The sequence below is a fragment of the Schistocerca nitens genome, chromosome 8 (genome assembly GCF_023898315.1).
Source record: "Schistocerca nitens isolate TAMUIC-IGC-003100 chromosome 8, iqSchNite1.1, whole genome shotgun sequence".
In the NCBI taxonomy this organism is placed as follows: Eukaryota; Metazoa; Arthropoda; class Insecta; order Orthoptera; family Acrididae; genus Schistocerca; species Schistocerca nitens.
The window spans coordinates 18,757,348-18,784,807 of record NC_064621.1 but is presented as its reverse complement, the minus strand read 5'-3'; the positions used below and the strand labels follow the sequence as shown (position 1 = coordinate 18,784,807).

Genomic DNA, 27,460 nt, shown 5'->3' with positions numbered 1-27,460 from the left:
ATTCAGACAGCATATATAAAATGGCAAGAGTCATCACTGGTTATATTTGTAAAAGAGGGTAGGTAATATGAACTGTTGCTGTGTGGTGGTAGAACATGTTCAAGTTTTAGGTTTTTTTATTACTTGTTGTCGTTGTTGCAGTTGCTATAATCGTTAACAGGTTTTATAACTAGTCCAGGCTTCTTACATCTTACAGTATACCACGATTTTCCTCAGTTCATTCCATTAGATTCTCTGTGAAAATGTCTAGCCACTTACTCCTAGTTTTTCATCTTACTTTTGACATTCTGCTTATCAGAACATAGTGATTTTCAGCTCTTATGGTATTCCCAGAGACTTCTAATTTTGTCTCCAATGGTTTGCTCATAAAGTAATTTTGGTTTCCATGGGAGGAATGCCATGAAATACAATTTGCCACCATTCATGATTTATATGCATTGGTTCTGTTGATGGAAAAGGAGGGTAGGGGGAGAATGATGTTCAAGCTGTTTTGAAACTTAAAGGTGGCTTTGAACCACATTAAATAAGAGTTCATATTATTTTACTCAAGCACCTTGCTTTACTATAGTTGGAGTCACAAGTGATGGCAGTCGACTTTAGGCTTGTTCTGTGTACTTAGGTTAGTGCTCTGAACACTCTGTTGTGAATGTTGTATGCAATGTGAGCATTATGCGTGATCTCAGCGAGTTGCTTAGTGAATTTTTATTACATCTGTTGCGATTTGTCATGGCTGATGGTGGTGGTAAGTGGCAAATTCTACACAAGAAAGTGAGAGGCATAATTTTCAGGATACAAGCTGACATCAGGTGCAAAGCATGTGTATGAGCTTGCCATAAATGTCACCCTTAGAACCGTAAACAGTGCGATCCCCACCTGTTTCTCGACCTGTGTGAATTGGACTGTAATACAGTTAATATTATCTGTCTACAAGTAATCTACAAGGTGTGCTGCTGTCAATATTTTCTTTTTTTTTTTTTTTTTAAGCACACAAGTAATTGTGACATGATGTTTTCTTTTCTTCCTTCCACCCAGCCAACTTTTTTTTTTTTTTTTTAATTGCATCCCAGATTAAATCTTATTTGCGGTATTGAATTCTATGCCATCTTTTCTTTTCCTCTTTGAAGCAGACATTAGTAATAGTGTAATTTCATTGCTTGTAACTGCATAACAATTTCCACTCTTGTTCTTATTTCATTTTCCACAAAGTTTCTTTAAATTACCAAATTTTGAAATTTATGAAGTGTACTTTTATGGCAAAATTTTATATGCTGTTTAAATTTTGAAAATTATCTTTATAAGTTCAAAAAATATTGTTTTCTCCCACTTTCTTTGCAGGTGATTGTAGTTGACTGGGATGGTGAATCTGTCAAGTTTCACAAAAGGAATACACTGATTTTGCCTAGGTGGAAAGGAAATGATGATGACAAAACATTACTGGATCTTGCAGCTTTCTTGCGAAGTATGTATTAATGACTAGGGGTGATAAGTTGCGATTATTTTCAGAGTTACTATGTTTTGCTTATTACTGTGTTTTCTACTGCAGCTATTGCACTAGCAAAGGTAGAAGATGTCCGTGATGTTCTAGACTATTACCATCAGTTTGATGATCCAATAGAAGCTTTCAAGGAAAATCAAAGGAAACTTCTGGTAATTATAGAACTACTTTTTACAAGATATTTTTCTTGTAATATTCTGTTACTGGTGTATTCCATGAATAAGAAAGAACTGGTTTAAAGTTCACTTACACATTTTACAATTTCTTTTTCTTTCTTCTTTTACTTCCAACCTGTTGATTGGTCAGCAGCAATTCTTGTTCATAATTTTTCCTTATCCTCCAGACGCTTCATTTCCGAGTATGTTGTCAATTTCTGATCGTGTCTTATCTGCCTGATGTACTGAGGTATTTGTCTGCTTTGTGCATTCTTCCCAGATATTTTTCCTTTCATTATTTTCACAGTGAAGGGCTTATGTCTACATACATCTCCAACCAGTTAGTCCCTCTGTTCCTTATTCACCCTCCATAAAAAATCTTTTTTATTTAGTATTGTTGAAGCCTTTCTCACTCTCCCTGTTCATTAAATCTTTATGGCTCTTCCCTAGTATCGTGTCTCAAAAGCCTGTGGCCTTTGCCATTCTCAGCCCCCTACTGGCCATGTCCTTGATCCATAAGGGCTACTCTCCAAACAAATGTTTTGACATACTATTTTTGCATTTAATCTACAATCATGATCTATGATCTGTCTTTTCATTACCTAGCTACTTCCAGCTGGTGACCTACTTTAGGTTCATACATCTTAGTATTAATTAGCAAAATGTATCATTCATTAGATAAATTTTAGGTTACTTGCTAGGACAGCTCCACATTAAGAAATTGAAAACTTTTCTATGATAGAGCCACTTGTGGCATAATTAACATTGTTCACATTCATATAGTAGTTCACATCCATATAGTAACTGTGTTCTGTATTTATGCAGAATATGGTTCATGGTGTGGGTTCCTGTAGTCATGTCCTAGTTCATGAACCACGGGCAACGTATGAGTGGCCAAGTAAGTGGTCCCGACAGTTGGGATACCAGTTACTTTGGAATAAGGCTGGGCATCTCAGACATATTCTGAGTCGTGGTCACCTTTGTGCTCATACGGCAAAGACTACCAAATCCACCGGTTAGTCCCTCAGCCGTTAGGGGTAAAACCCAATGGGACTCGGGGCAAGTAAGGCTAGCAACCTGCTTCCCTGGTACTTTAAATATGATGCTGGCAACAATCAGAGCAAAATGCCTCGGACCTTTGGAGGTGACGGAGTCCCACCTCTAACTGACAAACCAGGGACTCCTAAGATACGACTTGGCAAACAAATGGTAATGAGATGGGGAGCTATTAATATCAATGGGGGCTACTCTGGGAAGAAGGTAGAGCTGGCAGAGGCTGCAAGTAAGATGGGGCTGGACGTTTTAGCTGTTAGTGACATTCGGATAAGGGGTGAGAAAGAAGAGGAAGTGGGAGAATACAAGGTCTACTTGTCAGGAGTCAAAGCAGGAATAGCACAATGTGGTGTAGGGCTTTACATCAGGAAAGAAATGGAACCCAGCGTAGTTGCAATAAGGTATGTAAACGAATGACTGATGTGGATAGATTTGACAGTTTCTAGCAAGAAAATTAGGATTGTGTCAGTATATTCGCATTGTGAAGGGACTGATCAAGATAAGATGGATAGTTTTTATGAGGCACTCAGTGATGTAGTTGTTAGAGTAAAGGACAAGGACAGTGTTCTGCTCATGGGTGATTTTAACGCCAGGATTGGAAATCGAACAGAAGGGTATGAAAAGGTTATGGGTAAATTTGGAGAGGATATGGAGGCCAACAGGAACGGGAAGCAACTCTTGGATTTCTGTGCCAGTATGGGCTTAGTAATCACAAACTGCTTTTTTAAACATAAGAACATTCACCGGTATACTTGGGAAAGCAGGGGAAACAGATCTGTCATTGACTATATAATAACAGATCAGGAATTCAGGAAGGCTGTGAGGGACACACGTGTATTCAGGGGATTCTTTGATGACACTGATCATTATTTAATCTGTAGTGAAATTGGAATTGTGAGGCCGAAAGTGCAGGAGGTCAGGTCCATATGTAGGAGGATAAGAGTGGAGAAACTTCAGGATAAGGAAATCAGGCACAAGTACATAACAGCGATCTCAGAAAGGTACCAGTTAGTTGAATGTAGTCAATTACAGTCATTGGAAAAGGAATGGACAAGGTACAGGGACACAGTACTAGAAGTGGCTAAAGAATGTCTTGGAACAGTAGTGTGTAAAAGTAGGAGGAAGCAAACAGCGTGGTGGAATGACACAGTCAAGGCAGCCTGTAAAAGGAAAAAGAAGGCGTATAAAAAATGGCTACATACTAGAACTCAGGTAGACAGAGAAAGTTATGTTGAAGAAAGAAACAAAGTCAAACAGATAATTGCAGCATCCAAGAAGATATCTTGGGAAGACTTTGGAAACAGGTTGGAGACATTGGGTCAAGCTGCTGGAAAACCATTCTGGAGTGTAATTAGCAGTCTTCGAAAGGGAGGTAAGAAGGAAATGACAAGTATTTTGGACAGGTCAGGAAAACTGCTGGTGAATCCTGTGGATGCCTTGGGCAGATGGAGGGAATATTTTGAAGAGTTGCTCAATGTAGGTGAAAATACGATCAGTAATGTTTCAGATTTCGAGGTAGAATGGGATAGGAATGATGATGGAAATAGGATCACGTTTGAGGAAGTGGAGAAAATGGTCAATAGATTGGAGTGCAATAAAGCAGCTGGGGTGGATGAAATTAAGTCGGAACTCATCAAATACAGTGGAATGTCAGGTCTTAAATGGCTACACAGGATAATTGAAATGGCCTGGGAGTCGGGACAGGTTCCATCAGACTGGACAAAAGCAGTAATCACACCAATCTTTAAACCTGGAAACAGAAAAGATTGTAACAACTACAGAGGTATCTCTTTAATCAGCGTTGTGGGTAAAATCTTCTCAGGTATTGTTGAAAGGAAAGTGCGAGTATTGGTTGAGGAGCAATTGGATGAAAATCAGTGTGGGTTTAGGCCTCTTAGAGGTTGTCAGGACCAGATCTTTAGCTTAAGACAAATAATAGAGAAGTGTTATGAGTGGAACAGGGAATTGTATCTATGCTTTATAGATCTAGAAAAGGCATATGACCGGGTTCCTAGGAGGAAGTTATTGTCTGTTCTACGAGATTATGGAATAGGAGGCAAACTTTTGCAAGCAATTAAAGGTCTTTACATGTATAGTCAGGCAGCAGTTAGAGTTGACGGTAAACTGAGTTCATGGTTCAGAGTAGTTTCAGGGGTAAGACAAGGCTGCAACCTGTCTCCACTGTTGTTCATATTATTTATGGATCATATGTTGAAAACAATAGACTGGCTGGGTGAGATTAAGATATGTGAACACAAAATAAGCAGTCTTGCATATGCGGATGACTTAGTTGTGATGGCAGATTCGATTGAAAGTTTGCAGAGTAATATTTCAGAGTTAGATCAGAAACTTAAGGACTATGGTATGAAGATTAGCATCTCCAAAACGAAAGTAATGTCAGTGGGAAAGAATGTAGTAGCCACCAGAAAGATCGCAGGAGGCGCACATAGGCACGGCGCGTCACGGGCGGTAGTTGCCGCAAGTAGAGTCCCGTCCACCAGAGGGCACGCGAGAATTCGGACGCGACCTCTGCCGGCGTAACAACAAGAACAACAACAACAACTCTGGCAGCACGGGCCGTGCCCCAGTCAGTTAACATCGGGCATGCCTAGAACAAAGTCCCGGTCTACGCTAAGTGAAGTGCGACGTAACGTGAACAGTGTTACTACAAAGAAATATAAACGGATTGAGTGCCAAATAGGAGGAACAAAGTTAGAACAGGTGCACGGTTTCAAGTACTTAGGATGCATATTCTCACAGGATGGCAACATAGTGAAAGAACTGGAAGCGAGGTGTAGCAAGGCTAATGCAGTGAGCGCTCAGCTACGATCTACTCTCTTCTGCAAGAAGGAAGTCAGTACCAAGACTAAGTTATCTGTGCACCGTTCAATCTTTCGACCAACTTTGTTGTATGGGAGCGAAAGCTGGGTGGATTCAGGTTACCTTATCAATAAGGTTGAGGTTACGGATATGAAAGTAGCTAGGATGATTGCAGGTACTAGTAGATGGGAACAATGGCAGGAGGGTGTCCACAATGAGGAAATCAAAGAAAAACTGGGAATGAACTCTATAGATGTAGCAGTCAGGGCGAACAGGCTTAGATGGTGGGGTCATGTTACACGCATGGGAGAAGCAAGGTTACCCAAGAGACTCATGGGTTCAGCAGTAGAGGGTAGGAGGAGTCGGGGCAGACCAAGGAGAAGGTACCTGGATTTGGTTAAGAATGATTTTGAAGTAATAGGTTTAACATCAGAAGAGGCTCCAATGTTAGCACTGAATAGGGGATCATGGAGGAATTTTATAAAGGGGGCTATGCTCCAGACTGAACGCTGAAAGGCACAATCAGTCTTAAATGATGATGATGATGATGATGATGATGATGATGATGATGATTACCATTTAATTATGCACACTTCCATTTTAGTGAATGTTCTGTGATGATAGTGGTTAGTCATTGTGATATGTGTACATGATCATTTGCTTGTGAAACATGATGGCAGTCACAATATTATGCTCCCTGTCATAGCACTTTAAAATTTCTTATACAAGAACCATGTAGTTTCATATGCTGAAACTTTCTGCCACTGGTGTGCCTCAATATTTACCACAACTTATGCCTTCAAGGCGATGTCTTCCCATCCTACAATGTCCAATGATGGTGGTGCCACTGTCATGCTAATATTGATTCCACGTAATGTGTCAGGTAGTAAGGAGAAGATGGCTTTATTGTTGATATGAGGGTTGAAACTTAGTGGAAACAATTTGTTTATAACTAATACAACATAGATACGTGTTTTGAAATTTTGCTGTCCATCACAACAGTCACAGAATTGTGTATAGCCATTGCCTTTGATGTTGAAAACGGAAGCTTGCGCTGTATGCGCCTGAGCTTTGTCCTGCGAAACGATGTGTGTTTTCTGCAGAAAGTGTTGCCATTTTTTTTCTTAAAGCTGGTTATTTGATGTGTTATAAAAACAGTAATGCTGCACATATACAATCTTAAAGTTGGGGAAAGGTATGCATTAGAATAACACTATCACCATTGCCCAGACAGTTGACTAATGATTTTTAGTGATGCCGTTCATTTGATCATGCGAAAAACCATCATGATGCATTTTGTCTCATACCCAGTAATTCCTACAGTATGTGCAGACACTTCTATGCACTAATTCCGTATCTCAGGACAACTCATGACTTGTTCATTGTTATCACTGTCCAGTAATGTGGTAAGAACACACACTTCTTTTTCACTACCACAGGAATGACCAGGAAGGTGAATGCCGGCCCTTATTGAAAGCTGTTACCCACTTTTGCCACTATTCTGTAAAGCAATACTCATCTCCCCCCCCCCCTCCCCCTCCCAAAAAAAAAAAAAAAAAAAGCTCTGGGAGATCTTGATACCAGTTTCGTCCTGCACATCATCTGGCACATCCAGTATTTATCAAATTGCATTCTTGTTTCAGAAAAATTGTGATAGCAATCAATCATACCATTTGTTACACTAGGCAGTGTACCGTATTTACTCGAATCTAAGCCGCACTCGAATCTAAGCTGCACCTGAAAAACGAGACTCGAAATAAAGGAAAAAAAAATTTCCTGAATCTAAGCCGCACCTGAAACTTGAGACTCGAAATTCAAGGGGAGAGAAAAGTTTTAGGCCGCACCTCCAAATCAAAACAAAGTTGGTCCATTGTAATATGAGACACAATTTAGGTCGAATGAAAGACGATACAGCTACAGTAGTTTGGTTCAAGTCGTAAGCTTAGCAGTTAAGCTTTACCAGGTAGCCATTGCTATGCGTCAGGCGCTCCGTCCGTATTTATACGGGTACCCTTCCTTTTTCACGTGCTTCGTCTGGTTTGAATCGATTGCTTATTTTGCTTTGATCTGATAAGTGCCGTTTTCTTTGTTATAGGTGTTTACGTCACTCTAAGCTGAAATGCATTACTGTACTGTGTAATGCATTGTTTGTCGCATTTTGATAGTGCGTGTTTACGGCATGTCGCCGCTCGCGGCATGACTTGCTTTTGTGCGCGCTACCGCAGCTTAAAAAAAAAAAGAGGAATCGTCTCATTAGCGAAACAATGGCAAGAGACTGCTATTTGTTGTTACTTACACTGCTGCTTTCTTTGATAATGATCAAAAAGAACCAGATGCATATGATAGAACATGCGTATGATAGAACATGTTCTGAACGAGAGCTTTGCGAAAATTTTCCTCCGTTTGAAAATCTTTGCAGCCGCTTCTTTAGTACATCAAATTCTGCACAGAAATTAGTCATCTTACATTTAAAATCTAGTCAGTTGCCGTGCTTCATTTCTGACTGTATCACTATTAGGCATAAGAATAATATGAATATAAACATGACACGATACGTATATTCTTCCGCGTTTGCTGTTGTCTCACTCTAGTTTCGTAGTTTATTACGCAGACAGGATTTAAATGAGATAGCAGCAAACACGAAAGAATACATGGCAAAATGTTTATATTCGTATTATTCTTATGGTGAAGAGAATACTGCATGTGATTCACATTTCATCAGGTTCCTATTAGCAACCATCTCTTCTCACAGGTAGGAAAAAACTCGGAACGTAGAGTTGGCCATATTGACAAACATCCCTAACAGTCTTGCTAGTCGGATTTTCGTAGTACATTGAAATTCTGCTACATTCGAAGATGAACAATACGGAATTTGTATTTACTTCGTTGGATAATGTATGAAAATGCAGTGGTCGAAACTCGGGGCGGAGAAAAAAAAGCTCATCTTCTACCTTTTTTTAAAAATTTTTTTACTGATGCAGAGGTTTTGGCGCCAGTATTTATCTTTGTGCCCACAAAGCATGCTTGTGTAGCGCTACATATATTCGACGGCAGAAGTTAGTTGTGGCGGCACCTATCAACATTTTTCAGAACTTCCGCTTGCTTTGCACTCGATTCTAAGCCGCAGGCAGGTTTTTGGATTACAAAAACCGGAAAAAAAGTGCGGCTTAGATTCGAGTAAATACGGTACTTGTAACTTTGCTTGCTGTGGTATGGCGGTGTGTATTCACTACATAGGTTTATGTAGCTAACATGTGATGTGAGAGACATCACTTGATTGCACCTCTATGCAGTGTTGTCACTATTGAAGTTCCAACCCTCATGCAACATAAAATTTGCAAATGATCCTCTGTACTGTGGCTTGTTTTCCTGTCTGATACTGCTCTATAAACTGACGGACTGTAACTCTTGTGATCTGGTCATTAATATATGTTGTAGTTTTACAGCAGTGGCATCAGTCTTATTAAAATTACAATAGAAAAGTTTGGTGGTTAACACATGGACCTGTGATATCTTCATAAATGGTTGAAATCTCTGTGATTTTCAAGCCAAGCCCAATTGGACTGAAGTGTCTCTCCTACACCTGTGTGCCTTTGCAATTATGGTACAATGTTTGATGACATCATGGCCATATTCCATAGAGAACTTTTTGTGTTTATTGCATGATATAACAATACAAATGTGACATCTGTATGAAATTAATTCATTTGTCAGTCCAAATTGTGCATCATTGATTCAGAAATAAAATGAAAGGATGTGTGCATTTTAAAACAAGCAAAGAAATATATCAGTAAAGACCCTGCAAGAAAGCAAAAAATGACAAAAGCTTGTGACTTACACTCATAAGCCAAAACATTATGACCGCCGCCCACCTTGACATTGCATGCCGCCTAGTGGCGATGCAGCACATGACATGGTAACAAAAGTGTGTAAATAAGTCACCCTAGCGAAGATGTGGTCTGCAAATGGGGAAATCCATTGAGATAAGCAACTTCGACAAAGGGCAGTTTATTCTAATGCAGAGCCTGTGAATGAGTATCTCGAAAATTGGGAGGTTGGTCCAGTTTTCACATGCTACTGTCATGAGCACTAAGGAAAGAGGTAGAAGGACAAAGAAACTACCACTAGGTGCTGAATGGTTGGATTTCATGACTCTTCATATAATTTGGGGTTCAGAAGCTTGTCTGCTCTGTAAAATAGGATAGATGCTAATCCGTGACATCTCTGCCGAAAGAGCACGATGCTGGTGCTTGCACAAGTGTTTTGGAGCACACAATTCATCGTACAGTGTTGAACATGAAGTTCTGCAGCAGATGACCACCCCAATGTGTTCACATGTTGACCCAGCGATATGATCAACTGTGATTGCTGTGGGCATGGCACCACCAGGATTCAAACTTAGATCAATGGAAAATTGTGGCTCATTATATGTGTGGTGTCTAGGAAACCTGCGTATTTGGTTTCCTAGACGAACATTCAAACAAATTGTATTAATGAGTTTTATTACAAAAAGTAAATGACAATACTTAAGTCTGCAATTACGCTATCAAAGAGCAACACACAACATTCTTCAGGATAAACAATTCCAAGTCTGTGCTACATGGAGACTACAAGCGAAATAACTAGAGTTGACGCTTCTATAGAAGTGACTAAGCTTGAAGCTGTTATTCAAGTGGCCGTCACCAGTCGGTTGCAGTACATGTGTCCTCTTCACAAAGGGGACGCTGCTATTATTTTGCCGTCCTGGAGAGGGGTCGGTCAGTGTGCGTTAGGCTGACTTCTTCTCACAGCCATCTCTTCTCGGTTGTTCCTGACTGGCATGCCGGCTATTGACTTTATACCCTAATATTCCTCCTCCCCCCAGAGCGATGGACCATTGTCGTATAGGGAGCGTGACGACGTCAGGGGAGGCAGGAGAGTATACGCTCTGAGGGACCGGACATCAGGCTGCCAGTTGTAACCCGCCACCCAGCTTTCGCCCTGGTGGAAAAGTCCCCTGTAAAATGCCCAGAAGGGTGTGCATCCACATCCTGAGGCCCATACCCAGATGTTGAAGGCGTCGGCCGCTGCGACGTGGGCGGGTCCAGCTCCATGGGTAGGCTGAGAGAAGACAAAGGCTCCGTTTCCACGAGGTCATCCCGCGGTGTCTTGGTGACACCGTATGGCAGCTGCTGTGGCCGCGCTGTCTTTGGGATTCGTGAATCTGGGGGAAGAGATACAGAAGAGTCACTGTGCACATGACAGTGGTGAATTTGATTGTGATGTCGGTGCTGCAATCTGTCTGGGCGTGAAATGAGATACGTGCATGCGCCAAGTCGAGGAAGGATCTTGCCTCGTGCCCACTGTCTGCTGCCGCAAAAACCCTGAAAAACACATAATCGTGGCACAAAGTGATACTTGCAGCCTTCTTTCAGTGCTGGATGCTGAAGCGGGTGGAGCAGTGTCCGATGGCGACGGCCGTGATGCAATTCTGCCAGTGATGGTCTATCTCGTGGATGAGCACAATATGAGGCAAGAAACAGTTCCAGTGCTTGGTCTCTGGTGTGAAGTTTGGCCATCTGCTGCTTGAAGTTTCTGACAAAACATTCCGCTTCACCATTTGACTGTGGATGGAATGGTGCTCTAGTTAGATGCTGTATGCCTTTGTGTTTACAGAATGTTTCAGTCATTTGACGTGAACTGAGGGCCAATGTCTCACACTATGACTTCAGGTCATTTTTCGAGGCAAAAAATAGAGGATTACGCCTGAACTGTCCTATGTGATGTTGTCGAGTTCATTGGCACAGAAAAGGAAACTTGCTATACGAGTCTACGACAGTCAAGCAATGAGTATTCCAAAAATATCCCACAATCTCTATGTGCACACATTGCCATGGTGATTCTGACTTAGGCTAAGCAGAGAATTTTTGCGGCAGAGCGGACTGATTTTCTGCACATGCATGACACTGACGTCATCTGTTCTGTTTGGGCATCCATACACTGAGAACTACAGTGTCTACGCACCAACTGTTTTGTACAAACCATCCCCCAGTGTCCTAGGTGAAGTAACTGCAACACTTCTTTTTGCAAAGCTTTGGGGATCAACACATGGGACTGTCCACTGTCATTTTGAACAAGAATCACACTTCGCTGTATAGCGAGGCTATGCTGACAATCAAAGTATAGGCACATTTAGAGTTCTTTATCCTATGCAATGAGTGAGGCCAAGATGTGCAAATGCATTTTAGAAAAATCTTCAAATCTGAATCAGTTTCTGTGGCCTGTGACATTTTGCTGTAGTTCAGAGGTAAGGATTGAAGCAATTCATAATCCTAAGCATCGATGTGACAACAAGATACAGTAGAAGCAGTAAAGTCTCTATCAGGGCCAATCTGAAGATGTGAAAGTGCGTCCGCATTACCGTGTTGAGTTGTCGGACGATACACAATCTCGTACTGGTACTGAGAAAATAACAACAGCCATCTTTGAAATTTTTGGGCAGTTTGTACAGGTACCAGCCTCATCACATGAAACAAGGACTGCAATGGCTTGTGATCAGTTACTGAGTAGAATTTTCTGCCATACAAATAGTAGTGAAATTTGGTTACGCATACAATGCCTCTTTCTATATTTTCAAATAGTTACACTAGCTTAGGATAACACTGGTGATGTGGAATCAATAGGCCAGTGTTTATCACCAAATCTGTGCGAAATTACTGCAACGATTCCGTAAGAGGAAATGTCAACTTGCAACACAACTGGTTTGTTATTATCAAATTGAACCAGTTTGTTCATAATATGTACCTCTTTAAATTTTTGAAAAGCTACTTGACACTCATCTGTCCAAACAAAGCGAATGTTCTTGCGATGCAAGCGAGCTGGATTTTGTGCAGCATTCACTGTGAACCGAATATGATAGTTAAATTTTCCCTAAGACTGACTCCAATTCTGTGACATTGCGAGGAACTGGCAGGTCATGTATGGCTAGCAAATATGACTGAAGAGGATGTACATCTTGGCTATTTATAATATGACCAAGAGACTGCAACTCAGGTTTTAAAATATCACACTAGTCCAATCTACACTTTAGTCCGGCATCAGATAATACATGAAAGAAAGCGCACAAATTTTCAATGTGTTCTTCAGGTGTACGACCTGCTACAACAATATCATCCAAATAGTTTGAACACTTTGGTACTTGAGCAGTCAGCTGTTCCAAATATCGTTGGAAAATGGCGGGTGCAGAAGCACTACCAAAAGGCAAATGCCAATATTTAGGCAAGTGCAAATGAGTGTTCACAACACACACGGTTTGACATTTTCATCTAGCGGTATTTGAAGATATGCGTCATGCAAATCAATTTTTGAAAAGTAGCGACCAGTGCCTAATCTGTCCATGAGATCCTGTTGGTGTGGCAATGGCTCAGTATCAATCACAGTTTGTGGGTAGACTGTAGACTTAAAGTCAACACAGAGGCGAGTTTGTCTTGAAGGTTTGGGGAGCAAAACCAGTGGGCTTGCCCACTGCCTAGCTGATATGCGTGCAATAACTCCGCTATCTTTAAGTTCAACAGAGACACTTTGTCCCGTAATGCAATGGGAACAGTTCTGGCCCGGCAAAACTTCGGCTGAGCATTGTGTTTCACAGTAATATGTGCAACAAAACTGTTAGCGTTGCCTAAACCTTCAGAAAAGAGTTCAGGGAATTCTTTCAGCAAGCTAGCTACACTGTCTTTGGCACTGAATGTAGTCACTGATGACACATTGTCCTGAATTTGAAAGCCAAACAAGTCAAACGAATAAAGGCCAAATATGTTCACACTGTCACATGATTGTAGCACAGTGAAAGTCACAGTTCATGTGTGCAAGTGATACATGGCAGGCAAAATACATTTTCCGAGAATGGGAATGTCTTGTCCACTATAAGCAATCAGGTGCGTGCTAGTTTTAGACACCCATGAGGAGCCTAACAGTTCATATGTGCTACAATTCAGCAGTGTAACAGATCTACCCACGGCCAACTGAAATTTCACACATTTTCCTCTAATAAACAGATGAACAAAAAGTTCGTTGGACTGGCGTAGCACTGAAAAACTGTTTGCTTGCAAGTTTTGCTAATGCCAGTAGCAGGCTTTGAATACACTGCATTGATTACATGGGCCTTGTGACTAGATTTTTGTGAGGGGTGGAATACTTAGGTTTGTTCCATTGCAAACATACGGATTGTGTGTGACCTCTCTTGCCACAAGCGTAACACTGTGCTTGTCTGGACAGGCAGTCTTGGCATTTGTGCTGTGAATTGATGGCTGCTCAAATTTTTCAGATGCTATGGCACATGAATCACACTGACCTAGAATTTGCACTGCATGCTGGAATGATGGATCTGACTGGTTCAAAATCTGAGTTTTACATCAGTTACATTGTACACTATCGCATCACACAACATAACATCTGAATATAAAGAACCTCAAGCACATTTGAATTTGCATTTCCTCGTCATACCCTGCAAATCTGTTACCCACTTGTGATAAGTTTGTTCTGACTGTTTCTTGCAATAAACAAATTGGTGCGTAGCTGCCACTACATTCACTTGTTGGTTATAATAATTAGTTAGCGAATCTGCAACCTGATCGTAGGAAAGTTCACTCAGAGTGGTGTTAGGAAACAATTACTGAATGAGGCAAAAGACTGTTCTTCCTACTATTGACAAAAAGTAATGTAGTTTTACAGTACCTGATGTGTTGTGAGCAGTGATGTGGGCTTCATACTGTTGCAACCACTAGAGCCATCCCTCTTCTTTTTTGTTAAACTGGCGAAATGCGGTATGGCACTCTGAGATACCATTATTGCATTTTGCACTCTGTTGGCCATTTGAGTGGTTAGTAAATGCTGTACTGTGTTTAGTAGAGTTGAGATATGCTGCATGTGAAACTGAATATCTGTATTAGTTGCACTACAACTGTCACTTGCAAATGAGGTGCCTGAGTAGGGGGTAGGACAGGTGGGTTGCTCGTTTTGGAATAGGCAAAGGCAATAAACAGACAAGGTAAGTAGTAAGCACACAAGCAAAGAAAATGTCTGCAATGCACCTGAAAACACTGAATAGAAAAAACACCATTGAAACATGTAAACACACTCCTGCAAAGAAAAGACAAGGTAGAATTAAGGCACCAGCAAAACCCAAAAGCCCACGACAAAAGAAAAGTGTGGCAGCCAGGCTCTGGGTTGTCACATTGGAGTTTGTTTACCTTCTTGTCACCAAATATTTAATGTCTATGGAACCTGCATACTCGGTTCGCTAGACAAACATTCAAACAAATTGTATTAATGAGTTTTATTACAAAAGTAAATGACAATACTTAACTCTGCAATTACACAGATGTGTCGCAAGCAGTGGGCGACATACGACATAAGCAGTATTCTTCAGTATAAACAATTCCAAGTCTATGCTACATAGAGACTACAAGCAAAGTAACTAGAGTTAATGCTTCTATAGAAGTGACTAATCTTGAAGCTGCTATTCAACTGGCTGTCATCAGTCGGTCGCAGCGCTTATGTGCTCCTCACATAGGGGTCGCTACTGTAGCTTTGTCGTCCTGGAGAGGGATCAGTCAGTGTGTGATTGGCTGACATGTTCTCACAGCCATCTCTTCTCTGTTATTCCCAGTTGGCGTGCTGGTACTTGACTTTACACCGTAACAAGGTGAATTACGTTTTTGCTACACTAGGTCAGTGGTCGTCTCCACAGACATCATCATCAAGGTGAACAATGGCTTGGAACATGCTGCGCACCACGAATGCAGGCTGGTGGGAGCAGTATTATGCCGTGGGAGACATTCTCTTGCGCTTGCATGGCACATGTGGTAGTAATTGAAGACATGCTGATAGTTGTGAACGACATATGTTTCTTTACGTATGATGTCTTCACTGATGGCGATGTCATCTTTCAGCAGTGTAATTGTTCATGTCTTGAAGCCAGACGCGTGCTATAGTGTTTTGAGAAGCATTATAATGAACTCACATTGCTGTCTCAGTGATCAAATTCACCTTATGTAAATCCTCTGGAACCCATCTGGGTCGCTATCGAGTGCCTCACTCCATATGCAAATCAGCGACCCATTATTTATGTAGATTACGTGACCTGTGCATAGACATCTAATGCCACGTACCCCCACAAACCTATCAACAAACTATTAGATCCTTGGTATGCAGAATCAGTGATGTATAAAGGGCGTTCAAAAAGAAACGAGCCGGAGGCATAATTACCTGTATGTTAGAAGTATTCACCCTGGCTGTTGAGACACTTGTCCCATTGTGATACAAGGTGGTGAATGGCTGTCTCATAAAATTTCCGGGGCTGCAATGTTAACCAGTTCTGCATGTACAGCTGGACGTCGTCGTCAGAGGTGAATCGTTTGCCCCTCAGAGCCGATTTAAGGGGACCAAAATTGGTGTAATCACAGGGAGAGAAATCCGGACTGTATGGAGGGTGGCAAGAACCTCCCATTTGAATTTCTGTAGGAGTGCTGGGACTGTGTTGGCCATATAAGTCTGTGCATTGTCGTGGAGCAGAATGACCCCACGGGTGAGATTGCCTGGTCGTTTTGATTTGATCACTTGATGAAAGGTGGTTCAAGTTTTGCAAGTAACGCTGAGCATTCACTGTTGTCCCGTGCTGCAGGAAGTGAATCAGAAGGGGGCCATCTTGGTCAAAGAAGAACATCAGCATAACCTTTCCTGCACTCGTGTGGATGGCCTTGGCTTTTTTTGGTGGTGGTGGTGACCCTGGATGCTTCCTCTGGAGAAGACTTTGTCGTTTTGATTCTGGTTTGAAGTGATGATACCATGACTCATCTCCAACCACCACCTGTGCCAGGAACTCATTCCCTTCCTGAGCATAGCGCTACAGATGAGCAAGACAGTGGACCATTCAACATACTTCCTGGTGTGGTTGAAGACTGTGGGGCACCTATCAGGCATACCCTTTGTGCATGTGCAGTCATTCCTTCATGATGGTGTGAACACTTCCAGTGCTCAATCCGACTATGGCGGCTATGGATTTCACTGTCACTCAGCGGTCCTAGGTAATTAATTAGTGCATCCACCAAATGTGTGTGAGTTCTTAAGGGACCAAACTGCAGAAGTCTTCGGTCCCTAGACTTACACACTATTCAAACTAACAAACTTATTTGACATTCATTCTTACTCAAATGACAGCCAGCAGAAAAGTGGCAGCCAAACTGCTACTGCTGTTCTCTGACATGCCCAAGGGAGGACTCGAACCTCCAGGGGGAGGGGCGCACAATCAGTGACATGGCGCCTCTAACCGCGTGGCCACTCCACGCTGCTAGTGCATCCACCAGCTAGACGATGTCATTGGTAATGCAGTGTGGTGCTCCAGACTGTGCATCATCGGCTAACGACACCCGTCCTTCCCTGAAACACTTGTTCCACACCTGGAACCTTACAAGTGTCATGCAGTGTTCACCGTACATCTGTGACATTCGTAGATGATGTCTGTTCCTCCTACTCCTACACTGACAGAAAACTAACAACACCTCTTTGCTTTCCATTTGATGCCTCCATGTCACTGTTTTCAATGCGACTGGCAGCATTGGACGATTGATGCAAGCTGCTGCTAGCTCTGTATAGTCACGTGACGTGCACGCGTGCCCTCTAGTGATGGACTGTAAACTTGCACGCTCTGGTCAGAACCACACATCGTTACATACGTTCCATGTTATTACCCTCCTGTCACCAGTTTGTGCATTTCAGATTCTGGCTCATTTCTTTTTGAATACCCCTCATATTTCATTCCAAAGAAGGACAAACAAGCTGTTAAGCAGGTTGTCATAATGTTTTGGCTCGCCACTTTAACGTTGCCATCATGGCAGCACTAGCCCATTGTGTATGTTAATCCTTTAATTCACATTTGTTGAACAATTGAAGTAGAATGGTTTTGTAGTGCATTGATCAGTAAAGAAAATCAGAGGAGTGGGAAAACAAAATTCAAAATAGTTCATGGTCGAATGGTGCCCAGTGGGTGCAAGTGACCATGTTGCCATCATCTGGTGTGCTGATGAACTGGAAATCTGGGGTCTATCAGATATTTTGCCCATATGGCAAGACATGTTGATGTATACCGTTGAAGATCGTTGCTGAAAACACCAGTGGCATTATGTGATGTGCTATATTCATAAATAAGTTTACAAAATTAATAGTTTTGACCTCTTCTGTTTAAACTGCCATGCCAGTTCTATTGCCATCACTGGATAGGTGAATTTGATTTTATAATTTGCATATCCGATGACCTGAAGATTGCAATATGACTTTCCCTAAACTAGTAATCAGGATATGTATCAACTGTGATCTGGGCAATAAAACTTATTTGACATTCATTCTTACTCAAATGACAGCCAGCAGAAAAGTGACAGCCAAACTGCTACTGCTGTTAGCATTCAAATCTGGGCTCGAACTTAGGGCAGAGCAACATATCAGTGGGAGGAGTGGTGAATGAGATGCCTGGGCATGGATGGTGGATGGTGTGACAGATTGGAGAGAGATGGGGGAGAGAGAAATGCACTGCACTGGTCCCTTAAGTGGTCAGTTTATCAGCACATCTGACGATGGCTGCATGCTTGCCTGACAAAATATTGTGTCCGTTGGACACTGACTTCTGACTGTGCGTCATCTTGAAATACCGTGTGAAAATTGGAAGAATCACAAAACGGGATTTGTTCTACAAACTGCAATGTCATATGACTATAAGAATGTGCAACATATATAGAGAGAGTCATTAAATTTGCGAGGTAGCTTGTTATTAAAATTTTGTTGATTTGTGGGAGGTGGAAAGCCATCATAGGAACATGAAATGACTCCGTTACTGAAAGTGGATGCTGGCCACGCAAAACAATGATTGCAATGATTGTTGTTGGTCAATATGAGTGTATGGTATCAAATCAGTTCTGAGCAAATGTCATTGTTTCCAGTGCACATTTCGTTCTGCAAGTGTTTTTGTAGGTGACTTCTGTGTAGGATGAGCAGATTGTATATAGTTTACCCAAAATCACAGAAGACAGCTTCCACACATAAATAAGAGTATGTGAGAAATGGGCCCATACGGACTATGAGTCATTTACCTATTCAGATGAATAATTTTCATGAGGCAATATGCTTCATAGGGCAGCAAATTTGAGAGAAGCAGGGTCATATCACTACTCATCCAATAAAGAGTGCAATTTAGAGGTGTCCATGTTGTTCTCTGGTGTACTAACTTCCTTAAGGAATCACTAGGCGTTGTTCATAGATGCAAGGTCATCACTGCTGAAGTCTAGAGATGAATCCTGGCTCCAGAGTTATACAGTCCACAGTAGCATTAGGAGGAGAAAGGCCACACACAACATTAGAGGTTGCCCAGTTCCTGGAGGAAGATTATTAAACAAAGCAATGACCAGCAGTCAGGTTTACACACACACACACACACACACACACACACACACACACACACGTGAAATGCTTGTCAGCTCTCTTCTTCAGTTCAGCTTCCCTATATGAGCTGTGAAGTGCTACCCAGATGTAGTCAACATAGAATTTGTTAAATAGGTTAGCAAGCATGTTGTCAGCAAACATTACTGTGAAACTTGAATTACTGTTTAAGAAGATGATATTTTGTTAAAACTTAGTTGTAACATTTTTATTTTGCTGTAATGATGTTGCTTTTAAAGAATTATTGTATGCCTTTAATGCTCATTCAGCTACAAACAAACCAAGTCAGAGAAAATTTTGGCTCTTATTATGTATCCTGCTTTCCATTTTATTTTTAATTTGTGATATTCTGTCCGCTTCTGATGAAACAAAATTACTGGCAGATGAAATATTTCAGTGCAACCACATTTTATTGATTTTACTGATTTTTATTTTACTAGAATATGTTATAATTGTTACTGCTTCCAATCTGTCCCAGGAACAAATGGAAGAACAGAAGAAACAAGAAGAGAAAAATCGCAACAGTGCTTTGACAAAGAACTGGGTTTCAAGCCTTGTACAACAACGAAGGCTGTGATGTAATAGTTCGTCTCAACTGAAATTTCTGATATGGACTTTTTTGAAGAGAGATATATTTTACAGCTCTTATATAAATTGGAGAGTAGATGTTAGTTATTTTTGTTGCATGCGTGTATGTGGAACTGTGTTCTGACCACTTACCTCCAATTGTGTGCTCTTGTATTTTCTCCAGGAACTTTTTGTGTAAGTTTCTAGACTGATTATGTACAGTTAATTCTGATATGTTCTTTCAGAGCAGTGCAGACATGATGTAGTCAAGTTCCCTACTCTGTTATAGTATGTAGCAATACATATTATAAAACTTCAATTTTTATTTTGTTATTTTTAATCTAACTTTAATGAAATAAAGCCTTCGATTGTAGACATTATTAAGAAGTTGCAGGTTCTTGCAATATGTTGACTTAGCATAGCCTTTATTGTGCTAAGGAATAACATAAAAAGTAATGTGAGAAAAATTGGTTTACTGGTGTCACCACATAGACCAAAGTTTTTTTAAAAAAATTTGGGGTCATGTTAGTGATGGCAGTTTTGTATTTTTCAATTTTTATGTGCAACTTGGTATATTCAAATTACATTAAAAATGAAAAAAAAATTGAACACAGAACAAAATATAAAAGCCAGTATAAATAGAACTTTGGCAACATTATTTTTTTCCTGTGGTACAGACTGAATGAGAATGTTTACTTACAAACTGCAAGATTGGAAACTGTTAATAACATAGATAAAAACAGAAGATTATGAGGTACATCTGTAGATATGAAAAAAATTGGGGCCTTTGCTGTCATTGAATTTTTTACTTCTCTTTGGTGTACATTTGGGGTTCCTCTGTCAGAAGTTATTTAGATGATTTTCTACCACTTATAATGTAACCAGAGTGAGTGGCTGGCATTTTTGAAAACTGTCATCCTTCATTTACTGAAACAAACTTGAATTTGAAGTCATTGCTGTATGTTAAGTGTTGTCAGGGAATTATCTTAGAACCTCCGTGTGTTTTTCACTATTGTGTCTTGACAGTTGTAACTGGTTAGTATAAATAGGAAAGTGATGCTTCATTCTTCTTGATACAATTTCCATGGTATAATTTAAATGGATAGATAGATAAAAAATTTACTCGCCAAGCGGCGGCAGAACACACACATAAAAGCAGGTTGTAATTAGGCAAGCTGTCAGAGCCAGTGGCTCTCCCTTCAGGCAAAAGGGTTGAAGAGGATTAGATTAGATTAGATTAGATTAGTTTTCGTTCCATAGATCCGTGCTGAGGAGATCCTCGTGGATGTGGAACATGTCAACCTTTTTTTTTTTAAGCTGAAATTACAATACTAATAGTATGAATATATACAATACATCATTTGTTTCTACTAAAAAATTCGTCAATGGAGTAGAAGGAGTTGGCCACTAGTAAGTCTTTCAGGCTCCTTTTAAACTGATCTTTATTTGTAACTAAATTTTTTATGTTTACTTGCAAATTATTGAAGATGAGTGTTCCTGAGTAGTGGACCCCTTTTTGAACTAAAGTAAGTGCTTTTAAGTCCTTGTGCAGATCATTTTTGTTCCTGGTATTGTATGTATGAACTGAGCTGTTTGTTGGAAAAAGAGATATATTATTTAGGACAAATTTCATTAATGAGGAAATATACTGAGAGGCAGTAGTTAGTATACCCAGTTCTTTGAAGAGGTTTCTACAGGACGTCCGTGAATTTACTCCACAGATAATACGTATTACACGCTTTTGGACTCTGAAAACTTTTGTTTGACTTGAAGAGTTACCCCAAAATATTATACCATATGACATTATGGAATGAAAGTAGGCAAAGTATGCAAGCTTTTTCATTTTTATGTCACCTATGTCTGCTAACACTCGAATTGCAAATACAGATTTGTTAAGGCGTTTCTGCAGTTCTGTGGTGTGCTCTTCCCAACTAAATTTATTATCAAGTTGTAATCCCAGGAATTTAAGACTGTCAACCTCTTCTATCTGCTCTTCTTCATATTTTATGCATATGCTGGGTGGAAACCTCTTACAGGTTCTGAATTGCATATAGTGAGTCTTTTCGAAGTTTAATGTCAGTGAGTTGGCTTTAAACCATTTATTAATATCCATGAAAATATCATTAGCAGATCTTTCTAGAACTACACTTGACATACTATTTATTGCAATACTTGTGTCATCTGCAAACAAAACGAACTCTGCTTCTGGCAGTGTAACTGATGAGAGATCATTAATGTACACAAGAAAAAGCAATGGCCCTAAGATGGATCCTTGTGGGACACCACATGTAATTTCTTCCCATTCTGATGATGACTGATGACTTAATTCACTAGCCCCTTGCACTGACACCCTTTGTTTCCTGTTAGTGAGGTACGACTTGAACCATTTTGCAGCACTGCTCGTGACACCATAGAATTCTAATTTACTTAAAAGGATGTTGTGATTCACACAATCAAATGCCTTTGACAAATCACAGAAAATACCTGCTGCTTGTAATTTGTTATTTAATGAATTAAGTACATTTTCACTGTAGGTGTAAATAGCCTTCTCAATATCAGAACCCTTCAGAAATCCAAACTGTGTTCTTGATAATACGTTATTTGTGGTCAGATGGTTGAGCAGCTGCCTGTACATTACTTTTTCTAAAATTTTTGAGAATGCTGGAAAAAGTGAAATCGGTCTGTAGTTTGATGGTATCTCTTTATCCCCTTTCTTGAATAGAGGCTTAACATCTGCATATTTTAGCCAGTCAGGAAATGTCCCAGTTATAATTGACTGGTTACACAAGTAACTTAGAATTTTACTAAACTCACAAGAACATGCCTTAATTAACTTTGTTGATATTTCATCGTACCCACTAGAATGCTTTGTTTTTAAAGATTTTATTATGGAAGTTATTTGTTTTGGTGAAGTGAGTGATATATTCATGTACTTGAAGCTATTTGTGAAGGCTAGTTTCAGATATTCAAGGGCATTATTTACTGATCCTGAAAGTCCCATTCTTTCACTAACGGATATAAAGTGCTTGTTAAATAGATTTGCTACACTATGCCCATCAGTTACTAAGGTGTCATCTACCCTTAGTGCTATTTGCTCCTGTTCCTTTCTGGTTCTACCAGTCTGCTCTTTCACTATATCCCATATTGTTTTTATTTTGTTCCCTGACATTGCTATTTTCTTCTCGTAGTGCATTTGTTTAGACGTCTGAATTACTTTTTTTAATGTTTTACAGTATTCATTGTATTTAGCTAAATCATCAGCACTGGAGCTATTCTTGGTCAACAGATACATTTTCTACATCTACATCTACATCTATACTCCGCGAGCCACCTTACGGTGTGTGGTGGAGGGTACTTATTGTACCACTATCTGATCCCCCCTTCCCTGTTCCATTCACGAATTGTGCGTGGGAAGAACGACTGCTTGTAAGTGTCCGTATTTGCTCTAATTTCTCGGATCTTTTTGTTGTGATCATTACGCGAGATATATGTGGGCGGTAGTAATATGTTGCCAATCTCTTCCCGGAATGTGCTCTCTCGTAATTTCGATAATAAACCTCTCCGTATTGCGTAACGCCTTTCTTGAAGTGTCCGCCACTGGAGCTTGTTCAGCATCTCCGTAACGCTCTCGCGCTGACTAAATGTCCCCATGACGAATCGCGCTGCTTTTCGCTGGATCATGTCTATCTCTTCTATTAATCCAACCTGGTAAGGGTCCCATACTGATGAGCAATACTCAAGAATCGGACGAACAAGCGTTTTGTAAGCTACTTCTTTCGTCGATGAGTCACATTTTCTTAGAATTCTTCCTATGAATCTCAACCTGGCGCCTGCTTTTCCCACTATTTGTTTTATGTGATCATTCCACTTCAGATCGCTCCGGATAGTAACTCCTAAGTATTTTACGGTCGTTACCGCTTCCAATGATTTCCCACCTATGGCATAATCGTACTGGAATGGATTTCTGCCCCTATGTATGCGCATTATATTACATTTATCTACGTTTAGGGAAAGCTGCCAGCTGTCGCACCATTCATTAATCCTCTGCAGGTCTTCCTGGAGTACGTACGAGTCTTCTGATGTTGCTACTTTCTTGTAGACAACCGTGTCATCTGCAAATAGCCTCACGGAGCTACCGATGTTGTCAACTAAGTCATTTATGTATATTGTAAACAATAAAGGTCCTATCACGCTTCCTTGCGGTACTCCCGAAATTACCTCTACATCTGCAGATTTTGAACCGTTAAGAATGACATGTTGTGTTCTTTCTTCTAGGAAATCCTGAATCCAATCACAAACCTGGTCCGATATTCCGTAAGCTCGTATTTTTTCACTAAACGTAAGTGCGGAACCGTATCAAATGCCTTCCTGAAGTCCAGGAATACGGCATCAATCTGCTCGCCAGTGTCTACGGCACTGTGAATTTCTTGGGCAAATAGGGCGAGCTGAGTTTCACATGATCTCTGTTTGCGGAATCCATGTTGGTTATGATGAAGGAGATTTGTATTATCTAAGAACGTCATAATACGAGAACACAAAACATGTTCCATTATTCTACAACAGATTGACGTAAGCGAAATAGGCCTATAATTATTCGCATCTGATTTATGACCCTTCTTGAAAATGGGAACGACCTGCGCTTTCTTCCAGTCGCTAGGTACTTTACGTTCTTCCAGAGATCTACGATAAATTGCTGATAGAAAGGGGGCAAGTTCTTTAGCATAATCACTGTAGAATCTTAAGGGTATCTCGTCTGGTCCAGATGCTTTTCCGCTACTAAGTGATAGCAGTTGTTTTTCAATTCCGATATCGTTTATTTCAATATTTTCCATTTTGGCGTCCGTGCGACGGCTGAAGTCAGGGACCATGTTACGATTTTCCGCAGTGAAACAGTTTCGGAACACTGAATTCAGTATTTCTGCCTTTCTTCGGTCGTCCTCTGTTTCGGTGCCATCGTGGTCAACGAGTGACTGAATAGGGGATTTAGATCCGCTTACCGATTTTACATATGACCAAAACTTTTTAGGGTTCTTGTTTAGATTGTTTGCCAATGTTTTATGTTCGAATTCATTGAATGCTTCTCTCATTGCTCTCTTTACGCTCTTTTTCGCTTCGTTCAGCTTTTCCTTATCAGCTATGATTCGACTACTCTTAAACCTATGATGAAGCTTTCTTTGTTTCCGTAGTACCTTTCGTACATGATTGTTATACCACGGTGGATCTTTCCCCTCGCTTTGGACCTTAGTCGGTATGAACTTATCTAAGGCGTACTGGACGATGTTTCTGAATTTTTTCCATTTTTGTTCCACGTCCTCTTCCTCAGAAATGAACGTTTGATGGTGGTCACTCAGATATTCTGCGATTTGTGCCCTATCACTCTTGTTAAGCAAATATATTTTCCTTCCTTTCTTGGCATTTCTTATTACACTTGTAGTCATTGATGCAACCACTGACTTATGATCACTGATACCCTCTTCTACATTCACGGAGTCAAAAAGTTCCAGTCTATTTGTTGCTATGAGGTCTAAAACGTTAGCTTCACGAGTTGGTTCTCTAACTATCTGCTCGAAGTAATTCTCGGACAAGGCAGTCAGGATAAGGTCACAAGAGTCTCTGTCCCTGGCTGCAGTCCTGATTGTGTGACTATCCCATTCTATACCTGGTAGATTGAAGTCTCCCCCTATTACAATAGTATGATCACGAAACTTCTTCACGACGTTCTGCAGGTTCTCTCTGAGGCGCTCAACTACTACGGTTGCTGATGCAGGTGGTCTATAGAAGCATCCGACTATCATATCTGACCCACCTTTGATACTTAACTTAACCCAGATTATTTCACATTCGCATTCGCTAATAACTTCACTGGATATTATTGAATTCTTTACTGCTATAAATACTCCTCCACCATTGGCGTTTATCCTATCCTTGCGGTATACATTCCATTCTGTGTCTAGGATTTCGTTACTGTTCACTTCCGGTTTTAACCAACTTTCCGTTCCTAATACTATACGTGCACTATTTCCTTCAATAAGAGATACTAATTCAGGAACCTTGCCCTGGATACTCCTGCAGTTTACCAATATTACGTTAACTTTTCCTGTTTTTGGTCTCTGAGGACGGACGTTCTTTATCAACGATGATAATGTTCTCTCTGGTAAGCCGTCAGGTATTTTATCGTTTCGCCCAAGGGGGGGTCCCTCTAACCTAAAAAACCCCCGTGTGCACGCCACACGTACTCTGCTACCCTAGTAGCTGCTTCCGGTGTGTAGTGCACGCCTGACCTGTCTAGGGGGGCCCTACAGTTCTCCACCCAATAACGGAGGTCGATGAATTTGCAACCATTATAGTCGCAGAGTCGTCTGAGCCTCTGGTTTAACCCTCCACACGGCTCCAAACCAGAGGACCGCGATCGACTCTGGGCACTATGCTGCAGACAGTAAGCTCAGCTTGCACTCCGCGTGCGAGGCTGGTTGTCTTCACCAAATCAGCCAGCCGCCGGAAGGAACCAAGGATGGCCTCAGAACCCAAGCGGCAGGCGTCATTCGTTCCGACATGTGCTACTATCTGCAGCCGGTCACACCCAGTGCGTTCAATAGCTGCCGGAAGGGCCTCCTCCACATTACGGACGAGACCCCCCGGCAAGCACACTGAGTGCACACTGGCATTCTTCCCCGACCTACCCGCTATTTTCCTGAGGGGCTCCATAACCCGCCTAACGTTGGAGCTCCCTATAACTAATAGGCCTGCCCTCTGTGACTGTCGGGACCTTGCCGGAGAATCGGCCACTGGCCCAACAGGCGAGGCATCCTGTGGTGGCTCGGAAACGATGTCATCACCACTAGGAAGCACCCCGTACCTGTTGGAAAGGGGTAAGGCAGCCGCCACGCGGCCAGATCCCACCTTCGCCTTTCGGCCAGGCACGCGCGAGCCCACCACTGTCCGCCATTCACCCTGGAGTGATGGCTGACCGGTAAGATGCTCACTGCCGGAAGACGCAGCGACATCAGGGGTTCCATGTGATTCCAAGGCCACCGAAGTAGGCATAGGTCTCACCACAGTTGCCCCAACGCCACTACGAGCCGACGCCTGCGCCTTGAGCTCGATGAGCCTAACAGACAAAGCCTCCACCTGCCCCCGAAGAGTGGCCAATTCTCCTTGCGTCCGCTCACAACAACCACAGTCCCTACACATGACTATGTTTACCCTACTCTATACGGTGACAAATTCCCAAGATAATCTTCTGATGAGCTACTCTGATAATCAAGAAACACTCACTGAAATACGAGACGCGAAAACTACGCTAGGTTTTCCCAGAAAAACTATTTAAAGGCTAAGCGCAGCAAATAAGTACAAAAACGCTTTATACAAACAGTACTTGCTGCTGCTGGTGCTCTCGCTCTGGCTGTCACAAGACAACTGCTGATTCAAGTGACTAGTGGCTAACGGCCGCGAAACAAACAAAAGACGGTTTTAGGGCGCTTTCTGTTCTAAACGATCAAGAAAACACTAAGAAATCTAACACGAAAACTACGTAAAGTTTTATCAAGAACTGTTAGTTACTATGCAGAACAGATAAACACAAATAGAATCACTTCCTTAGTGGAAGGTCGTAAACAAAATGCAAAATAAACGCTTTATACAAACAGTCTTACAGGAAATCTTTATTCCTTGTGTAATCCATGGTTTTATTATAGACTTCTGTTTAATTTGAGTAACTTTTAGAGGAAGGAAGAGAGATGAAGGAAAATGACTGGAGAGGTATAGGAAAAGTGGTAGACTTACCCAAAGTCACCCAGAACCGCAGGTGAGGGGGAGACTTACTGTATGGGATGAGAAGGAAACACTGATTGTTGGGGACTGCATCGAACAAGATTTGAAAACCTGAGAGCTTAGAGGTGGAAGACAG

The 27,460-nt window shown here is 41.2% G+C and overlaps 1 protein-coding gene across 1 annotated transcript in view; it reads left to right on the top strand.

Moving 5' to 3' along the window:
* LOC126198633 (mitochondrial import inner membrane translocase subunit TIM50-C-like) overlaps positions 1-19,879 on the top strand; it is a 70,136-nt gene extending 50,257 nt beyond the window's left edge. Inside the window, exons 7-9 of the mRNA XM_049935095.1 lie at positions 1,336-1,459; positions 1,544-1,647; positions 19,466-19,879. Coding sequence (XP_049791052.1) covers positions 1,336-1,459; positions 1,544-1,647; positions 19,466-19,564 — 327 coding nt within the window. The 3' untranslated portion in view covers positions 19,565-19,879. The remainder of the gene's footprint in view (positions 1-1,335; positions 1,460-1,543; positions 1,648-19,465) is intronic.
* Positions 19,880-27,460: the final 7,581 nt, after the last annotated feature.